Here is a 25,417-nt window from a genome sequence, read left to right on the forward strand (position 1 = left end):
TTTAAAAATAATACGACTTTACGAATCAGAAACGTTATGAACTTTCTCGCGTAGTGTTATAACGCATCTGATTGGTTACGCGGTTACGCATTACGCGGAAAATTCCTTTCATGGGACTCCAGCCTTTCTTTTTTTTTTTTTTTGGTCACGCAAGGGAAATCCATCATGGATACTCTCGGCTCTTGGGGGGACCGAGGGTTATGTCAGACTCCTACTGACTAAAACCCCTGCGGGTTGTTTACCTGTCGGACCGTGAGGAGGGGAGTCAGGGGAACTGCTCCCGCATTCCCTCCCCAATCCCCCGGCACCAGGACTCCCTTTCGGGAGCCCCTCGCCACCTGTATATCGCGCCCTGTTCCGCAAAGGGAATCCAGGGCGCGGTCCCCGGAGGGTTGCTCCGCCGGTTGGCCTTCTGGTATCTCCAATGAAGAAGAGAGGGGACATCCACCTTCCCTCCTTACCTCCCCTCCCTGCTAGTCAAGAAGGGGAGGATTTTGGGGGAGTGGACTCAGCCCCAACTGGGTGTTCCACTCCCCCCTGTCCCTACTTGTCCGACGCGCGGGGGAACCAGGGGATCCACCACGGACGAGTCCTTCAATGGACCCTTTTCAGATTCCCCAGATTCCCCCCCCCCCGCGAACGGAGTCGGGCCCGAGGCGGCCGAGGAGGACTTGGCTCCCTGTTGTCCAGAGGTCCTTCCTCCTCCTTGGTTGGTGCCACCTCGGGTCCGCTGCCAATACCTCCTCCGGGGGAGCGCCGACCCCGCCTCCTCCTGAGGCGGTTCTTCGGTCGACGCTCCCATTCGGCGGCCTCCTTCTTGGACATAACGTCCCTGCAGAAGGAGGCCGCCGCCTCCCACACCTCCTCGCTCCCGCACATGGCCTGAATCAGGTACGGGAGCGAGATGTCCTCCTTCCGGCACTCCACCGCCCCGGTCAGGACACGGCGCTCTTCACTCCAGGCTGGACAAGCAGCCAGAGTGTGGTGCGCCGTGTCCATAAGCACGGGGCAGTGGTGGCATCGGGTGGTGAGCTCCTTCCCGATCCGGTGCAGGTACTTACCGAAGCACCCATGCCCCGTCAGCACCTGCACCAGATGGAAAGTCAGTCCACACCCCCGCTTGCCTGCCATTTCGGGCAGGCAAGAGCGGACAGCCTCGGCTGTCTCGCGCCCGTACCCCCGTGGGTCGGACAACATGTCCCCCCACATCTCCAGGGTACGGGCCACGGCCTGGGACTTCAGACCTCTCAGGACCCTGGCCGTCAGCTCCCCCTCCTCGCGGAGCTCCTTGGTCCTCCAATAGAGGACCCGCCTCTCCTCGGCGAGGAGCTCCACTGGAGGGAAATGTCCAGTAGAAATATAATATTTTGAAAGTAATACAGATTGTGTTCGAAGAGGAGACTATCAGCGCTATTGCGTTATTTTATCCTTTTTTTACATCTAATGTTAAAGATGGCACAATAGCACACTTTCCGAACGCAACTAGAATAACTAATATGCTTATTGGATATCGAGCATCGCACGTAGCATTATCATGCTACCCACAGATGTCTATATTATAAACATCTGTAGTGCTACCAGAAACTTAGGTTTGAAATATATTAATTAAGTATTAAAGTAACCATTAAATTAGTTACTAGTTACCAAATAAATGTAACTAAGTTAAGTTATAGTTACAGATGGAAAAATGGAACGAAGTTAAGTTATAGTTACTAATAAATAGTAACTGTAACTGTAACTTCGTTACAAATAACGAGTTACTTCCCAATTCTGCTTATAAGTTTGCGTCCACGCTAATATACTTATATGTCATAAAGTGTAACAATTTGCAATGATTAATTAATCTCGAAATTTAATCTTAGTTTATTGTAGCAAAGATTCTGAACGGTCACAGGTTCAATTCTAGTTGAGAATTGTATTCAATTCTAGTTGAATACAATTTTTTTTTTCTTTTTAATATTTTAAAATTTAAGCAAATTAAAAAATTTAAATTTATTAGATATTAATTTACGTATAAAAAAATGTTCTCTGTTTATTAGTTATTTTTATCTTTCTTTCGATTATTATTGCTATAATATGGCTCCTACAACGTTGTCAAAACATCATAATGACGTTGTGACAGTAGATGTTTTAGACAAAAATGCTGCCATTTAAACTGCGATAATGTTATCGCAGCCGTTTTAAAGCTACATATGCTACTTGAAATGGCTATGACAATCTCTTTACAGCAAGATAGCTGTCATATAGCTGCGACAACGTTTTCAAAGCTCAAAAAGATTTCTCACTTTTGCTGCTAGAACGTTGTCAAAATGTCACAATGACGTTGTCGCTGCGCTAGACAAAAATGCTGCTATTTAAGCTGCGACAATGTTATCATAGCCGTTTTTAAGTTTCATGTGTTACTTGGGATGCTGCTATTTAAGTTGCGACAACGTTATCGCAGCCGTTTTTAAGCTTCATGTGTTACTTGGGCACAATCTGTCTGATACACATTCCAAAATGCTGAGGAAATGCAGAATTGATCGATAAATGGATTACCTCAAGAGATGAATTATTTTGTCAGCGCAGGACTAAATTATTGCCATGCAAAATGTTATTGATGGCAACGGGCAATACTTTTATTAAAATATTATACATCATTTCATTGTCATTAATAAATAAAGACGATTATAATAAAAATAAATAAATAAAGAGATATCATACGAATTATTGTAAGCACCTAATATATAAAATGAACAGAAGCGAATTCTAATAAAAAGGTCTCCGGAAGATTCACTGACGGAAATTGCAACAATTTGTTACTTCTTTCGAGGGAGACAGAGAGGGAGAGATAGAGAGGGAGAGGAAGAGAGAGAGAGAGGAAGAGGTGGATTGGAAAAGGGAGGAGGAGAGGGAGATGGGAAGGGAGGGGAAGAGAAGAGAGAAGGAAAGAGAGAGGGGGAGAGAGAATATTTATATATTATAATTTATAATATATTTTAATATAATTTATTTATAATTTATTTATAATATAATTTATAATATTGTACAATTACAAATAATATTATAAATGATAATATTACAAATAATATATATTACAAATAATAATATTATTAGTAATAAAATGTTATTCATATTAATTTCGGCGTGCCGAATGGGAAGAACTTCCCAGTATCGTTATAACCGCGTCCGCGATTCCGATTATGGTCGAGATAGTATTAGCTTCAGCGTCGCTGAGCGGCAACGAAAGCGAGAAAGAGGAAGAGATAGTATTCTCGCTTGCGTTGTTGAGCGAGAGCGAGGAAGAGGGAGAGATATTCTCGCTCACATCGTTGAGCGAACACAAGAACGAGAAGGAGGGAATGATATTCTCTCTCTCGCTTGGCGCGAGGACGATTGCCGAGCGCGTAGTCAACACAGATAGACCTGGCACAGAAAGGCTGTGTGTGCGTGTGTGGTGGGAGAAATTCTGTGGCAAGCCCGTCACTGAGTTCACATCACTGGAGCGCGTAGTCCACATGGACAAACCGAGCCGGTTGTTCCTGCGTGCGTGGTGGGGGAAATTCTCTGGCAAATCTATCACCGAGTTCACATCGCTGGAGTGCATGGTCCTCACAGATCGACCGAGCCGGCGGATCCTATGTGTGTGGTGGGGAAGATTCTCTGCCAAGCCTGTCACCGAATTCCCATCACTGATTAAGTACGGTTCCAATGTCAACGCAGAGTTCTGGCCAAAATGGCCAGGAGTAATGTATACAGGATGGTTGGTTATAAGTTGCCAACCCGAAGTATGAAGGTAGATTGGCTTAGGACAAACATAAAAGTCCCGTGCCGTTTTGCGACATTCGCAATAATTATCGAGTTATTAATTACACAAATCTGACGAATGAGCGCGCGCTGAGATAGATGATTGGAGAAGCGTCGCAGTTGCTTAGGCCACAGCGGTCTAGTCGACCCAGCAACTGTTGGCGGCGTGCAGCGAGACGTAGGTGCAGCGAGATAAAACAATGAATATCGGTGCGCTTGTCGTTCTTCTCGCCACGCACTAGCAACAGTTGCTGGATCGATCGGGCCGCGCTGTGGCCTGAGCAGCTGCAACTAGGATTGCCAAATCCAAAAATTAAAATTACCGGACATTTCTTCTTTGGTAACAAACCCAAACCGGACTAAACCAGACAGAAATAATAATCATAATATTACATTAAATACAAAATATGACAAGAATTTATTTACAATATTAATTTCTAAACAATTTTTTAAACAAGATTTGATCGAATAAAATAATAAACTATTACTTTATTAATATATATATGGAATGATGAATCGGCAGATCATCTACTAGATGGCTTTTCGTGGCGCTCGATCGTTTGTAGGCGCTTGAAATGGAGAAACGTTGCTAAAAAATCTGAACTCTCATTCCATTGATTGGATATAACTTAAATAACTGGACATATGACGTCCGGTTTGACTTATTAACCGGATACTGGACAAGACTTCTGAAAACCTGACAGTCTGGGTAAAAACCGGACAGTTGCCAACCCTAGTTGCAACACTTCTTCAATCATATATGCGGCGCGCTCCCACTCCTCAAATTTGTGTCGTTAATAACTCGATAATTATTGCGAATCTTGTAAAATGGTATGGGATTTTTATTTGTCTTAATCCAATCTACCCTCATACTTCGGGTTGGCAGATAATTACCGGACATCCTGTATGATTAAAAGTTGAAGAAGTAGACATTGATCATTTTTTTCCTTCAAAATAATATATACTTCCAACACTGACCAGTTTCTAGCTGTGATTCTAGTTCTTGTTCTAGATCTGATTCTGATTCTGCTTCATGTGTTGAATTCGGCCACATTATTGTAACTATCTCATCCGGATTTACTGTAATAAAAATTCAAGTAAAATAAGTTAGTTAATATCTAGACTGGTAATTTTTTTTATGAGTAGTACTATCTAAATGTGTTTGCGAACAGTAAGATTGTCCGTAATTTTTGGTATAAGTTTCTGAACATATTCGTCTTGGTTAATGGAAGAATACTTCTATTAGAAAACAAATTCTCCTATTGGGTAAGACAAATTGGCGACGCCATCCAAGGTCAGGACAAGGTCACCTTGAATTTTTTAAATAGGACCTCCTATTTTTTATTGCATATTCTTGTAGCTCTTCTTCATACCTTTTCAAAGCACTATAATTTTTTCTACTTTGAGTAAGTTATTTCGAAGTTATCGAGCTTTTTATGATAAGATGTTTGGCCAACCAAGGCAAAATCAAAGAAGTATCCAACCAGCCAAGGCAAGATCAAAGAAATATCCAGCCAGCCAAGGCAAAATCAAGGAAGTATCCAGCCAAAGCAAGATCAAAGAAGTATCCAACCAGCTAAGGCAAGATGATCGTAAAGGAAAATTAGCAATTGAAAGCACGATTAATGTATCAAATGCTCAAATTGTTCACCATTCATTGTTTGACAATATACTAATCGATGCCTGCTGCAGCAGGCTTCCTGTTTTATGATGATTTTTAACGCTTCCTGTTTCTTCAAACAACCTTACAGTTCTTTCAACATTTCGAAATAGGAATATTTTCATCTCGAAAAGTTACATTGAAAAGATCCTTTACATCTTGATATGATCTTAATCTAACACTCCAGCTCCTTATCATCAAGACAAATATTCTATAGTGTTCGGTAAAATGTTGCATTTTAATTGATAAAAATTATCGAGATGGAAATTTTGAAACGAATGAATAACTATCAGCAATATTTAAAAATGGACTAAATGGAAAAAATGTACAGAAATAAGCAAAATAAAAATTGAGGAAATCCTTACAAAAGCGTTTGAAAATAATGTTAATTTCTAAAAGAAAAAGTAAAGTCTAAGGAATAAGCTAGAAAACAAAAAGATTTATTCAATAAATAGAAATTTGTATTAATTAGATAACAAAATCGATAAAGAAAAGTCAATTAAGAAAAATAAAATAAAGAAAGAAAAACCAGTAAGAAAAATCATTTATCTTTTCCGTATGAAACAACACGTATCATGTATAAGTAATATGTTCTACTTCAAGTCAAATTCATTGCAATTGATTTGAAATGATTCGAAGGTGAATTTTAGTGCTGTTATAAATTTAGTACATTAGTATTACATTTTAATATTAAATGTGTCTGAAATACAGTCACGAAATTGCTTCAGCCGCTCGCTGGACATCTTATCAAAAAGCTCGATAACTTCGAAATGGCTTAATCAAAGTGGAAAAAATTATAGTGCTTTGAAAAGGTATGAAGAAGGGCTACAAGAATATGTAAAAAATATGGGGTTCCATTTAAAAAATTCAAGGTGACCTTGTCTTGACCTTGGCAACGCCACCCAAGGTCAAACTCATAATGTTAGTAAATAGATCTTTTGAAACCCTAAAATTTTGTTTGATATATTCTTTTCTAAAATGTTTAGTTTTTATGGTATTTTACCGTCCCAGTACTTTTTATACACTCTGTATATAAATCGTTCGGTTACTCTTATTATTTGTTTCCTGATGTCTTTTATGATATCTATTTTTCATATTCTTCATTTCATCTTTTTCGATATTTTCCAGTACATTAATATTTTCGATCCAATAATGTTTTATATAACCGATCTCGAAAGTTTTATGGAGGTTTTCTAACATCTGCAAGTATTATTGCTTCATTATCATTTTCGTAAAAGAGGATCTTTCTTCAATGTTAAAAACATTACCGTGAGCAACAAAGAAGTATTCGATTCTCTGGTAAATGTTTCAAATCTTTCTAAATGGTGGAAACATAATGTTTCAATGTAATAGCTGGCAATACTTTTCCAATTCCGAGTTTCTTTGAATTTTTAAGAATGTAATTACTATTAGTACGAAATAAAATAAACTTCAAATTAATCAATGTTTATGATTTCGTAATATATTGTTATACCTTTAACTGGCATATTATGGTTTAGCTTGTCCGTATCTAGAGAGCATGTCTTTTTCAAATTCATAAAAACTTAATCGTCAGGAACGACTTGGTCTTGAATTTGCATAGAAAATATTTTTATTGCTTAACGGTTTGGAAACTAGGAAAATATCTTTATCGCGAAAATATCTCTATCCTACGAAATGATGGCAATTAGTATGCGCAAATAAAATTTCTTCTATATGTAATACAGCTATGTACTATGTTCAATACTATGGTACGCACTTGTAGCGTGTGATATGTAGAGCATTGTGGTGGAAGATCATGACTTTTAAATGCTAAGACAGGAACTAAGTAGACATTGATTGGATATGTTTGAAGAATATTTTGGAAAGATAATGTAAATGCTGGGCCTGATTTGCTTACTTTTATCTAAAAAGTACGAGGAAAAATGTTTAGAGAAAGAGAGAGAGAGATAAAAAGAAATTTATGTATTTTTGTTTCAATTTTGAATGATATATATTTTTGCCAAACATCTATTATGGTACATTATAACAATATAATTATCAATTTTATCATTATTTGTCATTATTTCTATTGGTGGTAGAAGCCACTTTATTCAAGATACTTTCAATCCATCTACGAAATTTCTCTTAGTATAGGTACTGATTTTCATCAATGAAATCCATCATATCACTAAACAAGAAATAAACAATTTTTTTCTTATTTTCTAGACTTAGAAAATAATTTTGTATTGTAATACAAGTTATACCTGTATGCTTTTGCATCCATATTTAAATTATTGTTTTCGTAAATTTTTGTGTGTATTTTAATATAACCTGGTAAATTTAAATCTGTGCTAAGTTGCAATAATATATAACTACTAATTATTAATTAAAAAACATAGCATTTCTATCAGAAGATTCTCATTAGAAGTGCATTGCTATTACCTTCATATCATCTTTTTTGGATAATTAGCTTATTAAATTTAAATCAAACGCATCAGGAAACGCAACCTTCATCTTTTATAAAAACTACCAGTCCATGCAATTTTTTTATATGTCATCTTAAACAATGAGTTTTGCTCTTTCATCATTTCTATCAACTTTGTAAATATCTGCAATATATATAATGATTATACGAATGCACATATTCTTAATGACATAAGAATTTTTATACCTCGTCTATAATAAATACCTCGTCTAAGTGTTCGTTTGTCTTTTTCACTTCTTTAATTTCCAAAGTTATAAATCGTTTGTTTATCTTATTGAATATCTCGTTAACAAGATATCTTTTAATTTTCTCATTATCGTTTGAGCTCATACTATTAAACTTTCAAAATATTTCGAATTTTTATACGTTATTTATATGTTATTGCTGCATTTAAGATATTATAAAATGTATCAGTATTACCTGATGCGATTTTGTCCCTTCACGAAATGAAAAGTACTTGAATTAACTGCAAGTCTCAAAGAATATGTATTTCTTACATATTATAAAAAAACATATTTTATAGCGTAAATACAAAATAAGTAATAAAATAAGTAATAAAATACACGAGCTGCATTGCACCATGTCTCATATAATTAAGTGTTAAGCCACGTATTAATAATATCTTGTCGGTAACTTAAGGAATTTGCTTCAAACAATTTTTCAGATGGTGCGCTCTGTACAATTATTTATTAAGAACTACATCTATTTGTGTTTACAGTTCCGTATTATTTAAGATCGTCTTATCTAAGATATGTTTGGTCAATAAAATTGCTATAGTGTTTTTTAATATCCCGTGATACTTGAATATATATATTAAATAATTATTAATTTTATATACAAGATAACTTTTTAATTTAATCGACAAATCAGCTATTACTTAACTGTGATATAACTTTTAATTTAAATTAATTACTTTAAGACACATTAATTTTTTAATTTACTTTTTTGATATATAAGATAAAATATATAATCCATTGTTATTATAATTATATATATAACTCAATGTTAAACTTATTGCGAACTGCTTATAATATAGAATAAGAAATATAAAAAATAATACTAGCTGAATTTTTTGTCTCTGTAAGCATATGGGATATGTGAAGTTAACAACCCAACTTTAATTCTCGATAGTTCTGATTAGAGTTCTAGTTTCTTTTTGAAGAATATAAGAGTTCTTTTATATTAATAAAAAGAGTTCCGGCGATTAACAGTACTAAAATAGCAATTAAAAGATGGGGTGCTAACTTCACATCCAAATTCAAGATCAAATAGTTCTAAGTAGCTCATCAATGTATTTTGACGAGTACTAGAGTTCCTGATAGATAAAAAGATATTCTGATTTTTTCCAAAAAATTAAAAATTTCGAAAAATTGAACATCAAGCTCGAATAGTTCTGAATGGTCTATCTGATTTCTTTCGATGAGTTCCAGAGTTCCTAATATAAGAAAAAAATAAAATTCACAGAATTGTTTAAAAAATAATTACTAACAGTATTACCGTAACAGACGTTTGACGTTTGACGTCAAATAACTTTTTAATTACTGGTCGGATCGCTTTCGACCATTATAATTTCTTTTAGAACTCTTAGAATGCTATTCAAAACTGCCCTCAGAACTCCTGAGATCTCTGAAAAAAATTTTGCTCAGTACTTAGCCAAATTTCGCTTGCCGGATCTTTAAAGTGAAATAAGTTTTAAACGGTTGGTCGGATCGCTTTTGACCGTTAAAATTTCTTTTAGAACTCTTAGAATGCTATCCAAAACTGCCTTCAGAACTCCTGAGAACTCTGAAAATAATTTCGCTCAGTACTTAGCCAAATTTCGCTCGCCGGATCTTTAACCAAGTAATTATTTTTTAAACAATTCTGTGAATTTTATTTTTTTCTTATGTTAGGAACTCTAGAACTCATCGAAAGAAATCAGATAGACCATTTAGAACTATTCAAGCTTGATGTTCAATTTTTCGAAATTTTTAATTTTTTGGAAAAAATCAGAATATCTTTTTATCTATCAGGAACTCTAGTACTCGTCAAAAGACATCGAATGAGCTATTCAAAACTATTTGATCTTGAAGTTGGGTGTGAAGTTAGCACCCCATTAATTGCTATTTTAGTACTGTTAATCGCTGGAACTCTTTTTATTAATATAAAAGAACTCTTATACTCTTCAAAAGGAAGCTAGAACTCTAATAAGAACTATCGAGAACTAAAGTTGGGTTGTTAACTTCACATACCCAAGCATATGTTTCCTTGTATGGAATTCTGAATAAAATAGTCGGTATTTCCTTGTAAAAGATTACTTCTTCATTATTTTAATTTTAAGCTAAGATTAAAATCAATTTTGCAAAAAGATATATGTATATATTATTTTATATAATTAATTTTTACCTTTAATAAGGTATTAAATCTTATTTAATCTTAATTGAATTATTTTTCCTTTATGTAACTTTTAATAATTTTGTAGGCTACAAACTTACTTATAGTTACACTTAAAATTTATTTAACTTCAAACTTGCTTATTTTGAAAAATAATTGATTTACTCTACTCTGATATATATCTACATATGTATGCATATATGCAGGGTTGGGAAGTAACGCGTTACTTGTAACGCCGTTACTGGTCTCGTTACTTTTTTGAGTAACGATTAAGTAACGCCGTTACTTTTTGGTGTCAGTAACGAAAAAGTAACGGTGATACATTTTTTTGTAACGAGTAACAAAACGTCCGTTACTTTAATCGTTACTTTTTAATTTTTATAAAATTAAACTTAATTGTATTTAATTTCTATGCATTTTTTGTTTTGTGCTGGATTTAATGAGAACCAATAAAGAGAGACTCACATATTGTCATCCATTGGCCGTAGCTATACAGAAAGGTTTAAAAGAAAGGTAAGTTGGTGTAATTTGGTTAATACATATGTTCATCAAACAACATTCATCTGATCAAAAAGAAAAATCAATATGTTCATATTTAATTTTATTGATTTAACTTTAGGTTTTGTACTATACTCGAAAAAGAAGAATTGATAATTGCCAACTGTTTGCATCCCAAATTGAGTTGGTTTGCTGAAGATAAGTGAAAACTTGCGCAAACGTATTTAGAAGATTTATAAGGAATTCTTTCAATTAAAAATTTTTTGATGTCTGATAAGCACAATAATAACGATGACTTTTTTAATTTTAAATAGCAAACATCAAATGAGAAATCTGCCTATGATGAATGGCAAAGATTTTTAAAGTCAACAGGCACTAATGTCCAAATATTAAATTCATATCCACTAATTAAGAAACTTTTCATTAAGTACAAAACTTAATAACATAAAATAATAAAAATATTTAAATATATATATATATATATTTCTAATCGTTTTATGTCCGATTTATATCTTGTCTTAGTGTTCGGAGTCATAGCGTGCACAACGGTTTTCCGGAAGAATCTAAATATTCTTCTAGCTTCGACCTCACGAAGCTTGCGCGTGATCCATGCGTGCTCGGCTAGCGGAGATCTCGTCGCCGAACGTTGGGCCACGGGATCCCCGGCGAGGAACGATCAAAACAATGTTTATTCCTGCGTATTCGCCGTGTATGTCGGGCAGACCCCGAGCATGCGATCACGGCGTGTTACGGCCAAAGCTGGCAGATAAGGATTGCAGCCAATCCTTATCTGCCAGCTCGAACTGAAAAAGGATATAATTGAGACCGAAATTTCATCGCTCTCTGCGCATTTGGGCTTTCTACCGAGCGGTCTTTATTTTTCGATTGCAACAAGCGAGCATGATCTTCACTCATTCTCTGTTCGCACGATCGGTGCTTACTTCATCGTGGCTACATCGTTGCACTCGGTTACGATTTCGTAAAGTCGCTCTCTGTTCTTCGCGCCTGGGACGCACGTCACTTTCCGATGCTTGATCGTACCCACCAATACCACGAGCACTCAATGCGTTTAAAGTGCGTTATTTTGCGTGGCTAGCATTGCCCGATTAGCCATCATATCTATCTTTCGTGCGCCGTCAGCGAACGTCGCGTCCGCGAGCGCCGCTTGATCGCTCGATTGTTCGCCGCCGTGTACGGCTATTTCTTTGTACAATAGAATAAACTTATTTTGTGTGTCGTCATACTCGCTCGGCTTCTCTGCACTCCTATTCCTATAGTGATTCAGATCGCGTACTGGCGCCCTTCGCGCACAGCGCTGTGCGATAACGCGCGATCGCCGTCGGCTGAACCCGACGGGAACACTTAACATCTTTCTTATAATCCTGGATTTACAACAAAAAAAAGTAACGGAAAGTAACGAAATAAAATATCGTTACTTTCAAGTAACGATAACGCGTTATTTTTTAAGATCAGTAACGAGTAACGGTAACGAGTTACTTTTTACCGAAAGTAATGGTAACGGTAACGAGTTACTTTTAAAAAGTAACTTTCCCAACCCTGCATATATGCTATTTTTAGCTAGTCATGAATTATTATAACTTGAAATTAAGTTATTGTTGATAACATATGAAAATATGCATTTTGTTGTGAATATTTTATAGCAATTTGTTTGTTTATAGCAATGGCACGGTATCACCGTACTTACCTGACTGTAACACCTCACTGTAACACTTGACGGGAAGTGGGAACGTCACACTTTTATTTATTAATATCTACTAAGAAGTTGCAATGCAAATAGATGCATGAAACTGGTTCGCACTAGACTGCATTCTACAGCGCGTTTGGCTTCTTTTATAAATGTCGTTAATCAATGTTGTTAATCTCATTATCGACAACGGACATTGAAATTTAGATAACATTAATAAATGATATAACGTTAATACACATAGATACTCGTATACGACACACACATACACACACACACACGCGCGCACGCACGCACGCACACGCCCATGCACACGCACGCGCATACGACATGCACACGCATACGCACATATACACATATAAAATACTGTGCGCGCATACATACATATAAACATACACTTATACACGGTCAAGAGGAGGGTTTTATAGAAATTAAATCATTAATTTGTTTTTTTTGTTTATTCATCAATCATTTTTCTTTTTATTTTCCTGTTTACTGCCAATATTTTTACATATGTTTATTTCTGTTCTCTAAATTATCACTATCGTTTCTTCTTGCGATAAAATATTTTTATCGTTAGGACAATGTTTCTAAGTTTATCACTTTAATGATGCCGTTTCTGCGAAATTTTAGTTAGAAGTGTTTAGAATTTTTTCCAGGACAGTTATGAGTTTTCTACAGACTGTTTCGCTGACATTAGCTCGTCCTTCTAAAGCCTCTGTTAGTCGTTTGTACATTTGCTCTGCTTGCTCATCCAGTTGTATCAACACCGGCGCGATATTTTGCGAGTTCTCCTCCAGTCTTGGGATTTTCTCCTCTCTTTCTGATTCCTTACAAAATTATCCATTGATCACGTCAGTATTTTTATAAATAAGGACAATATCCCGTGCTTTATCGCACTTGTACTTACTCCGTGTTCGTAGCACATGTGCTCGCAATGGCCTTGGGTTGCTTCAGATATATGCCCGAGATAGTCGCACGCATTCAGAAAACCTTCCAGCACATAGTGCGGTGTACAAGATAAATATGCCTGCATGATATTGCTGATGGTGGGTATCTTCGCCAGACCTTTCGCTAGTTTGACAACAAGTCGCTTCGAGCAGGTATGTCCTATGCGTTCAAAGGACTCCAGAGTTTCCTGGAGTACCCAGGGATTTTCATCTTCCAACAAGCGACTGAACAGTTTCGTTAAAGTGGACACATCTGAATCCTCGCAACGATCGAGATTCTCGACACTCCGTCGCAAATACTGGCAGAGTTTGATCTTCACTCGAGATGGCATGCAAGTGCACGCAACCGCGATGGACATCAAGACCTAAAATAGCATAATTAACGCAGTAGACAAACATCTAACAAGCTGTTTCCGATGTCATTTGTCTGATTTCATAAAATTACCGAATCAAGGACGTTGTCTCGAAGATTATCGAGATGAGTGCCGTCGAGAAGGGTAACCACAAAATCGGATAATAGGTCGAGTTGCCTGCTTTCGCACTCGATAATTGCATCTGCCACAAAACTCCACATTTTAGCCATGACGTCATTGATATCTCTATTATCGCTATAATCGACCGCCTGCATTGTAGATAGACGCTGCATCTATTGTATAGAGAAAATCTTGCTCAACATTTTTCTTTTAAGTTTATATAATACGGTAATTTTTGAGATTTTTATATAAGACATCGTTTCTCTCTCTCTTGCTCGCTCACAAGATGTTTCCAATTGCGCGTAGTAGGATGTTCCCGCAAGTCCGAGAAGGCTTTTGACAGGTCGTCTATTTTATATATTAAATGTTTCGGATGGGAACCCTTCACTTTCGCCGCAAGCCAGTGCAAGGTAGGAGTATCGAAAGTAGATGCATCTAAATCGGCGAGATCGTCTAGCAAAGCGGATTTCGCATCTTCGCTTAGCAGTTCGTAGAGTCTGCCGATCATGATGTCCAGCATGACCACTTCTACAGTATTGCGCCTTTCCGTCAAGGCAGCAGCGACCCGTATCAAATATTTTATATGATCAGCACATAGCTGCGAAGTGCTGAGCCTGAAATCACCAACACTAATCAGTCCCTGAATGCGACTTGATTTTATTAATCAATTGCAGGATTGAGAAATAACGTGTTACTTGTAACACCGTTGCAAGTTACTCTTCTTCAGTAGACGACTTGGTAATGACGTTATACTTTTTTTTCGTTAATAGCAGTAACGCTATTAAGTTATTTGAGTAATGGCAATGGGAATATTGCACAACAAAAATTTGACCCAAACACTAAAAGAGCTTGTAGAACAGCTGGAAGTTGGCGAATCAACAGTATTCCGCTCTTTGAGAGCGATGAGAAGGATCCAAAAAGAAGGAAAATGGCTTTCCCATGATCTCTCTACAAGCGCGATTGCGAACTGGCTTACCGTCATTGCTTGCCAGGCATAAAAGAAAATATTTTTGTGGCGAATCTAATTTGACAATCCTAAACGCAAAAATTCATGGTTCCGGCCAACCATCCACGATAAAACATCCATAATCATAAGGATCATAAAGTTCTCTCGTAAATCTGGCGGGACCAAAAAGGAATACTTTACTATAAACTATTACCACCAATGCAGACAGTCACAAGAGATGGCTACAGTCAACAATTGTGGCGTCGATCTAAGCTATGAAGAAAACAACTCCTTCAAATATAGCCGCGAATCGACGCAAAATCATGCTTCACGCTAGGCGTGTTGCTATTGCGACTAAAGAGACGTTCGAGTTAGAGTTATTGAAAAGTCCTGCAGAAGTCCAGGATATTCTTCAGACATCGCCGCATCTGATTCTCATTTATCCTAACCGATGCAGCACAGTCCGTCTGATACACGGTTCCGAAGCTGAGGAAGTGCGGAATTAATCGATAAATGGATTATCTCAAGAGATGAATTATTTTGTCAGCGCGAGACCAAATTGCCCGAAAGATGGCAAAATGTATTGACAGCAACAGCCAACACTTTAATTAAAATATTATACATCATATCATTGTCATTAATAAATAATGACGATTGTAATATCATACGAATTATTGCAAGCATCTAATATATAAAATGAACGGAAGCGAATTCTAATAAAAAGATCTTCGGAGAAGACTCGCTGATGGAAATTGCATCAATTCGTTACTTTTTGCATAACGATAATGCGTTATTTCTCAAAAGTAACTTTCTCAACCCTCAATCAATTGTTACGATAATCATTGCCCATTTGGTCAATATGTTCGATGTTAATTAGTACCTGCCAATGAAGCACCAAACGTCCGAACTCAATAGGGAGCTCCAAAAGCGTCCGGACAACAAATGTTTCAACAAGAGTAGCTCCAGCGCGTGGAAGGCTTCCGAGGGGATCTGGCTGACCAGGTCGCAGATGGGCACCAAAGTCGCTTCGTAAATGCCGGCCAGTCGCGGCCGTTCACCGATTTCGTGATTGCCTGGCAGTCGTAATTCCCCAACTATGATTTCTCCTTGGACTATCGTCAGAAGCAGATAATTCAGGTCGAGAGTATCAACTTCACGAGTCTTAATTTTGGCTTCTAGCATCGTTACTTACGATGTTCTATATGAGTGAACGCGACGTCTAAGATCGAGTTCATGCCTAGATACCATTTACAGTGGCGCTCGTAGGGTATGCTGTTCAGTTTCTTCATGACGGTGATCGTCAGCAAATGGTAATTCAACCGACACACATCGGTCTTTCTCCCGTATTCGAAATATGCCTGAAACATGAGTGTTACGCGAACGGATCTTGTTGCGACACTATAGAGAGTGTACTCGACAAAAAATAGATTATATATGAATTTTGCTATTTATATATGATAATGTATATAAACACATATAATTATTATACGTATACATGGCACTCACTAAAAAAAAAATGCTATTTACAAATATGATCAAAGTAATTGCTTATGGCAGCCCGTGATGTGACCGACATGTGCAATTGAACGGAACAATTTCCTTTTTTTTCGTGTAACAGCGTTGCTTTTCTCAGTGTGGGTATAATTTTATATGATTATATATGATTTTACATAATTATATATATATATATATATTATGTTATACATATAATAATATTAATTATATTATAATAATTATATAATATAATTATGTGAATTATATAATATTATATATATATACAGGGTGTCTAGGATCTCTTGGAAATGAAAAATTGTGAAGATTAATCAGATAAAGCTGAGAAGAAAAGTCGTGTATCATTTTGCAAAAATCGCAATAGTGATTAATGATTGAGTTATTAATGGTTGAAAATGATCACATCTAGAGGCTCTTTTAATTGATAACTTGAAGATTTGTGTACTTATCTGCAAAATGATAAAGAACTTTTTTGTTCAGAATGACCCTGTGATTTTTGCGAAATGGTATATGACTTTTCTTCTCAGTTTCATCTGATTAATCTTCACAATTTTTCGTTTTTCCACAATTTTCCAAAAGATCCTGGACATCCTGTATATATTTAATAATTATATATATATAATATTAATATATAATTATATATATTATATATTACATATACAGGGTGTTTGAAAGCTTATCATACAGACGAAAGTTGGAAATTGGGTGTAGCCGAGAAGAAAAGTCATGTACCATAATGTCAAATTGGCAATAGTTATCGAGTTATTAATTGAAACATGTGAGCCAATGAATGCTGAGAGCGCTAGAGAGCGCTGGGCGGCCACGGTAAGACATTTGGTATAAGCGAAGTCAACGAGCGTCGATAGGCGAGCGCGCGCGGCGATGGGCAACCATAAACGACAAGAGGTGAGCGCGCGCGACAAGGAGCGAACGAGCGCAAACGACAAGAGGCAGCCGCCCAGCGCTCTCTACCATACGCGCTCATTGGCTCACATGTTTCAATTAATAACTCGATAACTATTGCCAATTTGACATTATGGATTTTTCTTCTCGGCTACACTCAATCTATCTCCAACTTTCGTCTGTATGATAAGCTTTCAAACACCCTGTATAATTTATACATGGTATCCCATTTTAATGTCCCACCTCAAATAACTCTTCAGTGGTGAAGTTTCAAGAAAAATTATCTGAATAAAAGTTACAGGGATTTTAGTGAGCTATCTTATGATGACCTTGACTTTGACCTTGACCTCTATTTTCAAGGTCATTTGAAGATCAACTTGCGTTTCTTAGATGAGAATCTCTATTTTTTATTATACTGTTTTTTTCTACTAGTTAATTTGAACAACTTTTGTCTAAAACATTTTTTTATTTGTCTAATATTTTTTGAGATATTTGAGGAAAACTTGATAAGTTTTTCAATATTTAACTTACGATATCTCGCTAACTATTTGTCGGAAGAAAAAGTGGTACTAGACTTTCTTACTTTATTTAGTCTCAAAAATATATTGTTACAATAGCGCCTTGACTTTTGTTAACTTACTGATTTTTAGAAATTTCAAAATCATCAAATTAACAAAAATCAGGGCGCTATTGTAACAATATATTCTTGAGACTAAATAAAGCAAGAAAGTCTAGTACCACTTTTTCTTCCGACAAATAATTAGCGAGATGTCGTAAATTAAATATTGAAAAAGTTATCAAGTTTTCCTCAAATATGTAAAAAAATATTAGACAAATAAAAAAATGTTTTAGACAAAAGTTGTCCAAATTAACTAGTAGAAAAAAAGTGTAATAAAAAATAAGGGTTCCCATTTAAAAAACGCAAGTTGACCTTCAGATGATCTCGAAAATAGAGGTCAAGGTCAAAGTCAAGGTCATCATAAGGTAGCTCACTTAAATCCCTACAACTTTTATCCAGATCATTTTCCTTGAAACTTCAATACTGAAGAGTTATTTGGGGTGGGACATTAAAATGGGATACCCTGTATATATTATATATTTATTATTAGATATATATATTTCATAATTATATGTATTATATATTTTTTCTTTTTATAAATATATGTTATAATTGTTATACTATAATCTTTTTTGATGGAGTAGTAACATACTTTTTTAAACTTTACTTTACCTGTTTAAAATCATCATGATCGAAAATGATATCTAAAAAGGATGCAGTATTGACCGATATTATTCTCCCGCCGCCTTTGGTTAGATTCAAGTATGAATATCTGCGTGAGAAATAATTGCACAAATAAATTTCCGATATAATGCGATTCTGACTTCATATAATTTTCACACATTTTATTTTTAAATATGTTCACGTATTCTACTTTCAAATGGCTCGTCTTTTATCGTCAACGGCTGACTCGTATGTTTTTATTACGACTGAAGAATGATTAATAAAAGATTCATCACCCGTGCATTCTCGTGGAAAGTTCGATCAGATATAATAGCGTCTCGCATGCGAAAAATGTGCCGTAAACCGCCGTTAATTTTTCGACTATTTTCAGTAAACGCATGGTAGCCACTGTAGTTCGCTCCATGTTCTTATCGTTCTGGTCCTGTACGCAATAATTATTTATTTATACGTGTATTATTGTCAAGTATCTCTCTTCCATTTCAGTCCTACGCTCGCATACCTTGATCGTGGACAAAAGACAAGACGCGTCTTTCGCCATTTGAGCAAGGTGTGTCGCCACGCTGCTCGGTGACGCACATTTTATATCGTTCTGATTGTCAACAGCTAACTTAGCGAATGCCTCTGATATCTCAATATGCGTTTTCGTGTCCATCCCGTACGCGATCGAAGCGATGTTACCATACGCATCCACCACTGAAACCGACAATTCAAAGTGACGCCCGAAAGTCGGAGGTCGCGATCGAAGTATTAGGAAGTTGAATTAATTCTGGTCTTATTTTGTCATTTTTTTTATCCTTATCTTAAAGAAATGGTTAAATTTACATCAATCAAAATATTTTCCGTCGTTAGTTATGACTTTTTCTCATTTTTCTGGCAACATAGCAATTCCGCGACGATAGAACGATCTGTCTTTCGAAGCAATCCAATCAGACACCCATTTTTGCACATCCTCGTAATTATTGAAGTGTGTATTTGCCAAAGCGTGTCGCATCAATCGGAAGATTGATGGTAATTAGATGGTGCTAGGTCTGGAGAGTATGCTGAGTGCGGAAGGATTTCCCATCCGAGCTCTAATAATATTTGTTTAACGATTGAAGCGATATATGGATGAGCATTATCGTGCAAAAGAATCATTTTGCGCCTATTGTTGGCTATCGCTGGCTTTTTTTGCATCAATTCATCATTCAATTTGTTCAATTGTTGCTGGTATCGCTCCCCCGTAACTGTTTCATTCAGTGTTAGAAGTTCACAGTACATTACACCTTCCATATCCTACCAAATACAGAGCATTGCTTTGTGACCGTGAATGTTTCATTTTGGTGTTGATGTTGATGATTGTCCTGGATCAACTTATGATTTTTTCGCTTTGGATTATCAAAATAAATCTACTTTTCATCTCCAGTTATAATTCGCAACAAAAATCTCTTTTTTGTATCTAGCAAGCAAAGACATGGCGATATTCAAACAATTTGCAATGACGCTTTCACTCAATTCATGTGGAACTCATTTGCCTTCCTTTTGAATTTTTCCCATGGCGTGTAAGCATTTAGAAATTGTTGATTTATCGACGTTGAGTTGTTCAACCAATTGATTTCCGTTTGAGCAGTGTTTTCATTCAATGATGCTTGCTATTCAGAATTTTCGAATTTTTCTGGTTGACCAGTACGTTCTTTGTTAGTCAAGTCGAAATCATCACTTTTGAATCGTTGGAACCAAAATTTACAGTTGGAATATGATGGAGCTTGATCGCCATAAGTTGTAATAAGTATTTCGTGAGTTTCAGTTGCCGACTTTTTCAAATAAAAAAAAAAAATAATGAATGTCGAAAATGCAATTTTATATGATCCATTTTGAACGCGTATAAACAATAAAACTATCAGTAACAATAGTGCGCAAACATAACGCAATCATATGTCATAGAGAAATGTCAAATCTTTCAGTGTTGTCAGATTTCAACATTCGTACTAACCATTAACTTGTTACTAAAGCCATCTATTGATAGGGACCAGAACTAATTCAACTTCCTAATAAGAGCATGATATTCAGACTCCCTTTTTCATATTTTACCGGATACTTGTTGCGAACAATGATGTGAAGTCAAGCGGAAGTCTCCAGATTATTACTTTGAGGATTCTTCTGTCTCGAGGAGAAAGAAAGGGCAGGACGTATGGGTGTGGGTGTGGGTGTGGATGTGGGTGTGTGTGTGTGTGTGTGTGTGTGTGTGTGTGTGTGTGTGTGTGTGTGTGTGTGTGTGTGTGTGTGTGTGTGTGTGTGTGTGTGTGTGTATGTGTGTGTGCTCGATAAGGGCGAAAGTGCTTCGGGTTAAAGAGTCGTTAGGACGTAATAGGATCGCTCACCTTTCGTCAACAGCTCCGTTTCCGATTCCACATCCGTGTCGAAGACGATTACGCCGTCTAAAGTAGCAAAGAATAGCTTGAAGATCGCACTCGCCCGCGAAAACAAATTCTTCAGCTCCTGCATGGCGCTGCTCAATAACGCCCCATAGGTCTTGGGGCTGCGGTTTTACAACAATGCTCTTTATCTTCTATACTGTGCTCGACGTATGAATTGTTCCCCTCTTCCCTCTCCCACATAATATGTTCGTAATAATATTGAAAATTTACTAAAAATCGTATGTCTTTTATGATACTCGAAAAAAAGCGACCATATACACGGAAAAGAAATGCTATTGAATTAACAGAACTGATCAACACTGTCATAATTGCAGTAAATATTCTTAATAATATTCATACAGCGACATTATTGAAATTAATACGTCATGCATTTGTTTCAAAAACTTAGGTACTATTTTCAACGATACCGCTATTGAATCGAAATCTTTTCTGCTCACGGTGCTATTGATCAGTTTTATATTTAACATTTTTTAATATAAATTATAAATTACTTATGCGTATTATGTCTTTATTGTTTATACAGGATGTCCGGGATCTTTTGGAAACCAAAAATTGTGAAGATTAATCACATCAAACTGAGAAAAAAAGTCAAGTACCATTTTGCAAAAATCGCAATAGTTATTGAGTTATTAATGATTGCAAATAACCACATCTAGAGACTTTCTTAATTAATAACTTGGAAATTTGCAAAATGGTACTTGACTTTTGTTCTCAGTTTGATCTGATTAATCTTCATAATTTTTCGTTTCCAAAAGATCCCGGACATCCTGTATAAACAATAATTGTACAATTGAAGTAAATACTTATGTTTGTAGCAGCTTGTAATGTTGATATTTAGTTGAATATTTTTTTCTTTTTCTTCAGTTCAATAATATAATTTCATTCATAATTATAGACGGTGTTAACAAAGAAAAGTTCCAAACTTACAGGGTAGATAGTATTCATTATAATGAATAAAAAGTGCTTAGTAAATATAGATCGAAAAATCAATCTCTTTTCAGGGTTACAAATGATTTTCGATTTTGGTAATGTAAGCTATTTGTGCGCTTCCATTGATCATGCATAGTGGACAAACGAACGTGTATTTTCTTACATTATTATTTTATTACTGCTTTGTTTACAATAAGCGTTTTACGCACACAAGCACATAAATAATTTGCGTTACAAAAATTGAAAAATTGAAAAACGTTTATAATACTCTGAAAAGATTGATTTTTTTTACTGATGTTCGATAAGCATTTTATTTAGTACAATAAATATTATCTACTCTATCTAAAGTCAGAAATCTTTTTCTTAAACATCTTGTATATAATTTATGTATAATCATATATATATATATATTTATATACGATTTTATATAACTATATAATAATTTTTTTCCTGGACAACCATATATTCCATATTAATTTATTCATAAAAAAAGTTTCAAGAGAACGTATCGTGTTTTTCACCTAAAACGAAAAGTACCTGGTTTTGCAATGTTCGAAGATGATCTTTATCGTCTCGGGCAGAATACTGCACAATGATGCGACATGAAGAGCTCGAATTTTTTTGAGCGCGGAAACGTGCTCCACACACTTCCGCCAAAAAACGAGCAGCCCGTCGCAGAAGTGCAATTTACGCTTCACGTCGTCCAAATTGCCGATTTTCTCATTATCGCTTATTCTTTCGTCGATGGCTTTCACGACCTTTGGTATTGTAAAAATCAAGGAGTGCAGCGCATTAAATGTAAGATATGTATATAGGGTATTTCATTTTAATTGTCCCAGGCAAATATCTCGAAAAATATGAAAGATATGGAAAAGGATTTCAGACAAAATTTGTTTGATTTGAAGGGAGACATAAGATAGTGATATGATTTTGTTTATAGATGACGCCACTTTCGAGATATTCACTCATTATTATTTTTCTTAAATAACCTTCCATTTTTTATTATATCATCTTTTCCCACCGATTAATTTAGACAACTTTTGTCTGAAAAATTTTTTTATTTAGATAATATTTTTTGAGGTATTTAAGGAAAACTTAATAATTTTAAAATTTCCAAAGACCGATAAGTTAACAAAAGTTAGAATATTATTATACCAATATATTCTTGAAACCAAATAGAATAAGAGTCCACTTGATCTCTCGACAAATAGTTGTCGAGATATCGTAAATTAAATATTGAAAAAGTTACCAAGTTTTTCTTAAATATTTATCTATCTAAAAAAAAGGAAATATTAGACCTTAAATATCTATCTACAAAAAAAATAATAGACAAACAAAAAATGCTTCAGACAAAAATTATTTAAATTAATTGGTAGTATTGGTAAAATTGGTAAAATAGGGGTTTCCATTTAAGAAAAGTGATTATGAGTGAATATTTCGAAAGTGGTACCATCTGTAAACAAAATATTATTGCTGTCTCTTACGTCTCCCTTCAAACTAAATAACTTTTTTGAAATCTTTTGTCATCTGTTTTTTGTATTTTTCACATTTTTCGAGATATTTGCTTGGGGCGATTAAAATAAAACATTATATATATCTATATAGATATTAGATAAATAGAAAACTGTAAAATGCAAAATTATTGTTGCACAAAGATGTATACAGTTACCTGCGATAGCGAACGATGAGCTTTCGGTAATATTTTTCGAAAAATTTGCTCGTCGAGCAATTCGGCCGCGCAAGTAAGGAAACACTGTTCCAGCGTTTGCAATAGACACTCGGTGTCAAGCGTAAAGTTGTCGGTTTCCAGCATCACGTGATAAATAAAATAACAAAAGCGTTAAGGATTAATCACACTGAAGGACGTGAGGTGAGCGCACATCACCGATATGCATCAAAGGATATTTGTAGTCTCGACACTCGGCTCTTGAGATTGCCCGGCTCCAAGAAGCGTCCGGAAAGCTTGGGCGATATATCGCCGTCCGACATATTCTGTAAGAACATATAAATAACACAAATTATATCGCGAGGAGAAGGGAGAACGCCTGTAGACCACGGACAGCGTAATCGGATCCAATCTGCCTCTATTAACCGCTTGTAATGGGCGGAAGAGGAAACGGGGCCTCGAAAATTTCTTGGCAATGCTCGAAGTTTCCTGATAAGAAGGGGCCTAATTAAACTCTCGGCAGCGCCCCGTTCTAATCGATGGCAGTTTCGCCGTGATTTGCCGAAAGTTTCCCGTTTCAATTTCTGCGTCATCGTCGACAAGCCGTTGTAACCGAAGTATCGGGGTGGTTAAGGGGGCGAACGAAGTCGAGAAAAGAAGTCGATCCGTCGGCGAATTCGAATGATCGCTCGACGCCATGGCAACTGCGGACAACAAGCTGTCAGATGATGGGCAAAGTTTTGATCAATAATACCGGGTGACTGGCTGCCTGCCGGCAGAGTTCGAGTTCGGTACGGAGTCTCGCGGTGATTTCGACGACTCCAAACAATAGCACGTGGCTGCCGGGTGTAAAAGGTGGCGGTGGTGATGGGCGGTGGGACCAGGCGGGAGCGAGAGCGACAGCGAGAGAGGGAAAGAGAGAGGGGGTGGCGGGGGTGGTTCCGACACATGACGAAGCGGTAGGGCGAGCGACGTGTACCAGTCTGAGTCACGGAGGACGGATGAGCGATGCGATTTTCCATCGAGATGCTAATTCCTCGTCCCTGAGACTTACGAATTCGGGCCATCCGTTCCCGTCGCACACGAGAGCGCGTACCTTGGGGAGAAAGATATGTAGAATAATAAAACGTTGACGAGAGATTCATCGAGCTGTCTCTCGAAAAGCCTCGCGCTCTTCTCCAGCTTGTTATATTTCCTATCGATCTTGTCAGGCGGATTAAACTCGCGCTGCGATTCGATTCGGGCCCGATACCGCGTGATACATAACGCCTGCACAGATATCGCGATATTACATCACTGCGAGTTCGACCACCCTGACTGGCAGGACTGACAGTACCTGTGATCGAAGGTAATAATGGGGAGAACATGTGGTTGTATATAGGGTGTTAGAAAAAAAGGTTCAGGACGGGGGCATCCCAATTCGACACAGCCAATCAAAGTAGTTAGTTAGGTTAGGTTAGGGTTAGGTTAGATTTGAGTAATATTATTGGTTCAATCGCAAGGTGGTCAATCGGGTCCCACCCGTTCAAGGCTTTAAGAACGGATAGTACTGACAAAATGGAGGAAAAAGGATAAATTGGGTTGAAAAATTAATATTGCCGGAGTTATGAATAATTATTTATTTGAATTAAAGCATATGACCTACTCGTTTCTGGTGTTTGCAAAGTTTATAGAAGAGCTTCATATTTTCTTCTCCTATTTCTATACACATCTTCGTAGGATTGCGAACTCTTTCAAAAATTCCTGGCTTTGTTCTAACTATTTGACAGGCATTTTGTATTCTCCGATGTAATTCGTCTATGTCGTTCATCGACGAAGAGTACACCATGCTCTTAAGAAATTTCCATAAGAAAAAATCCAGGGGATTTAAATCAGAAGAGCGAGGGGACCATGAGACTGGTCTACCTCGTCC

At 36.5% G+C, this 25,417-nt stretch overlaps 2 protein-coding genes across 2 annotated transcripts in view; both read right to left on the bottom strand.

The window, feature by feature from the left end:
* Nucleotides 1-3,115: 3,115 nt before the first annotated feature.
* Nucleotides 3,116-6,519, bottom strand: LOC105186181 (uncharacterized). Its single transcript, XM_011146225.1, has 3 exons — nt 6,450-6,519; nt 4,765-4,866; nt 3,116-3,651 (listed from the first exon to the last, which is right to left on the bottom strand). Exons 2-3 carry the CDS (start codon nt 4,838-4,840, stop codon nt 3,116-3,118), a joined length of 612 nt encoding a protein of 203 aa, XP_011144527.1. The 5' UTR covers nt 4,841-4,866; nt 6,450-6,519.
* A 6,439-nt stretch (nt 6,520-12,958) lies between these two features.
* Nucleotides 12,959-25,417, bottom strand: part of LOC105186180 (uncharacterized protein C1orf112) — a 40,107-nt gene continuing 27,648 nt past the window's right edge. Inside the window, exons 2-14 of the mRNA XM_011146224.3 lie at nt 23,745-23,831; nt 23,509-23,655; nt 22,377-22,597; nt 20,853-21,010; nt 18,995-19,188; nt 18,771-18,916; nt 18,484-18,583; nt 16,030-16,195; nt 15,718-15,949; nt 14,175-14,505; nt 13,864-14,064; nt 13,379-13,783; nt 12,959-13,298 (exon numbers count right to left, since the gene is read on the bottom strand). Of these exons, the coding sequence (XP_011144526.1) occupies nt 13,098-13,298; nt 13,379-13,783; nt 13,864-14,064; nt 14,175-14,505; nt 15,718-15,949; nt 16,030-16,195; nt 18,484-18,583; nt 18,771-18,916; nt 18,995-19,188; nt 20,853-21,010; nt 22,377-22,597; nt 23,509-23,655; nt 23,745-23,828 (2,586 nt within the window). The 5' untranslated portion in view covers nt 23,829-23,831 and the 3' untranslated portion in view covers nt 12,959-13,097. The remainder of the gene's footprint in view (nt 13,299-13,378; nt 13,784-13,863; nt 14,065-14,174; nt 14,506-15,717; nt 15,950-16,029; nt 16,196-18,483; nt 18,584-18,770; nt 18,917-18,994; nt 19,189-20,852; nt 21,011-22,376; nt 22,598-23,508; nt 23,656-23,744; nt 23,832-25,417) is intronic.

This window comes from Harpegnathos saltator, unplaced genomic scaffold, assembly GCF_003227715.2.
Source record: "Harpegnathos saltator strain DR-91 unplaced genomic scaffold, Hsal_v8.6 scaffold436, whole genome shotgun sequence".
NCBI lineage: Eukaryota > Metazoa > Arthropoda > Insecta > Hymenoptera > Formicidae > Harpegnathos > Harpegnathos saltator.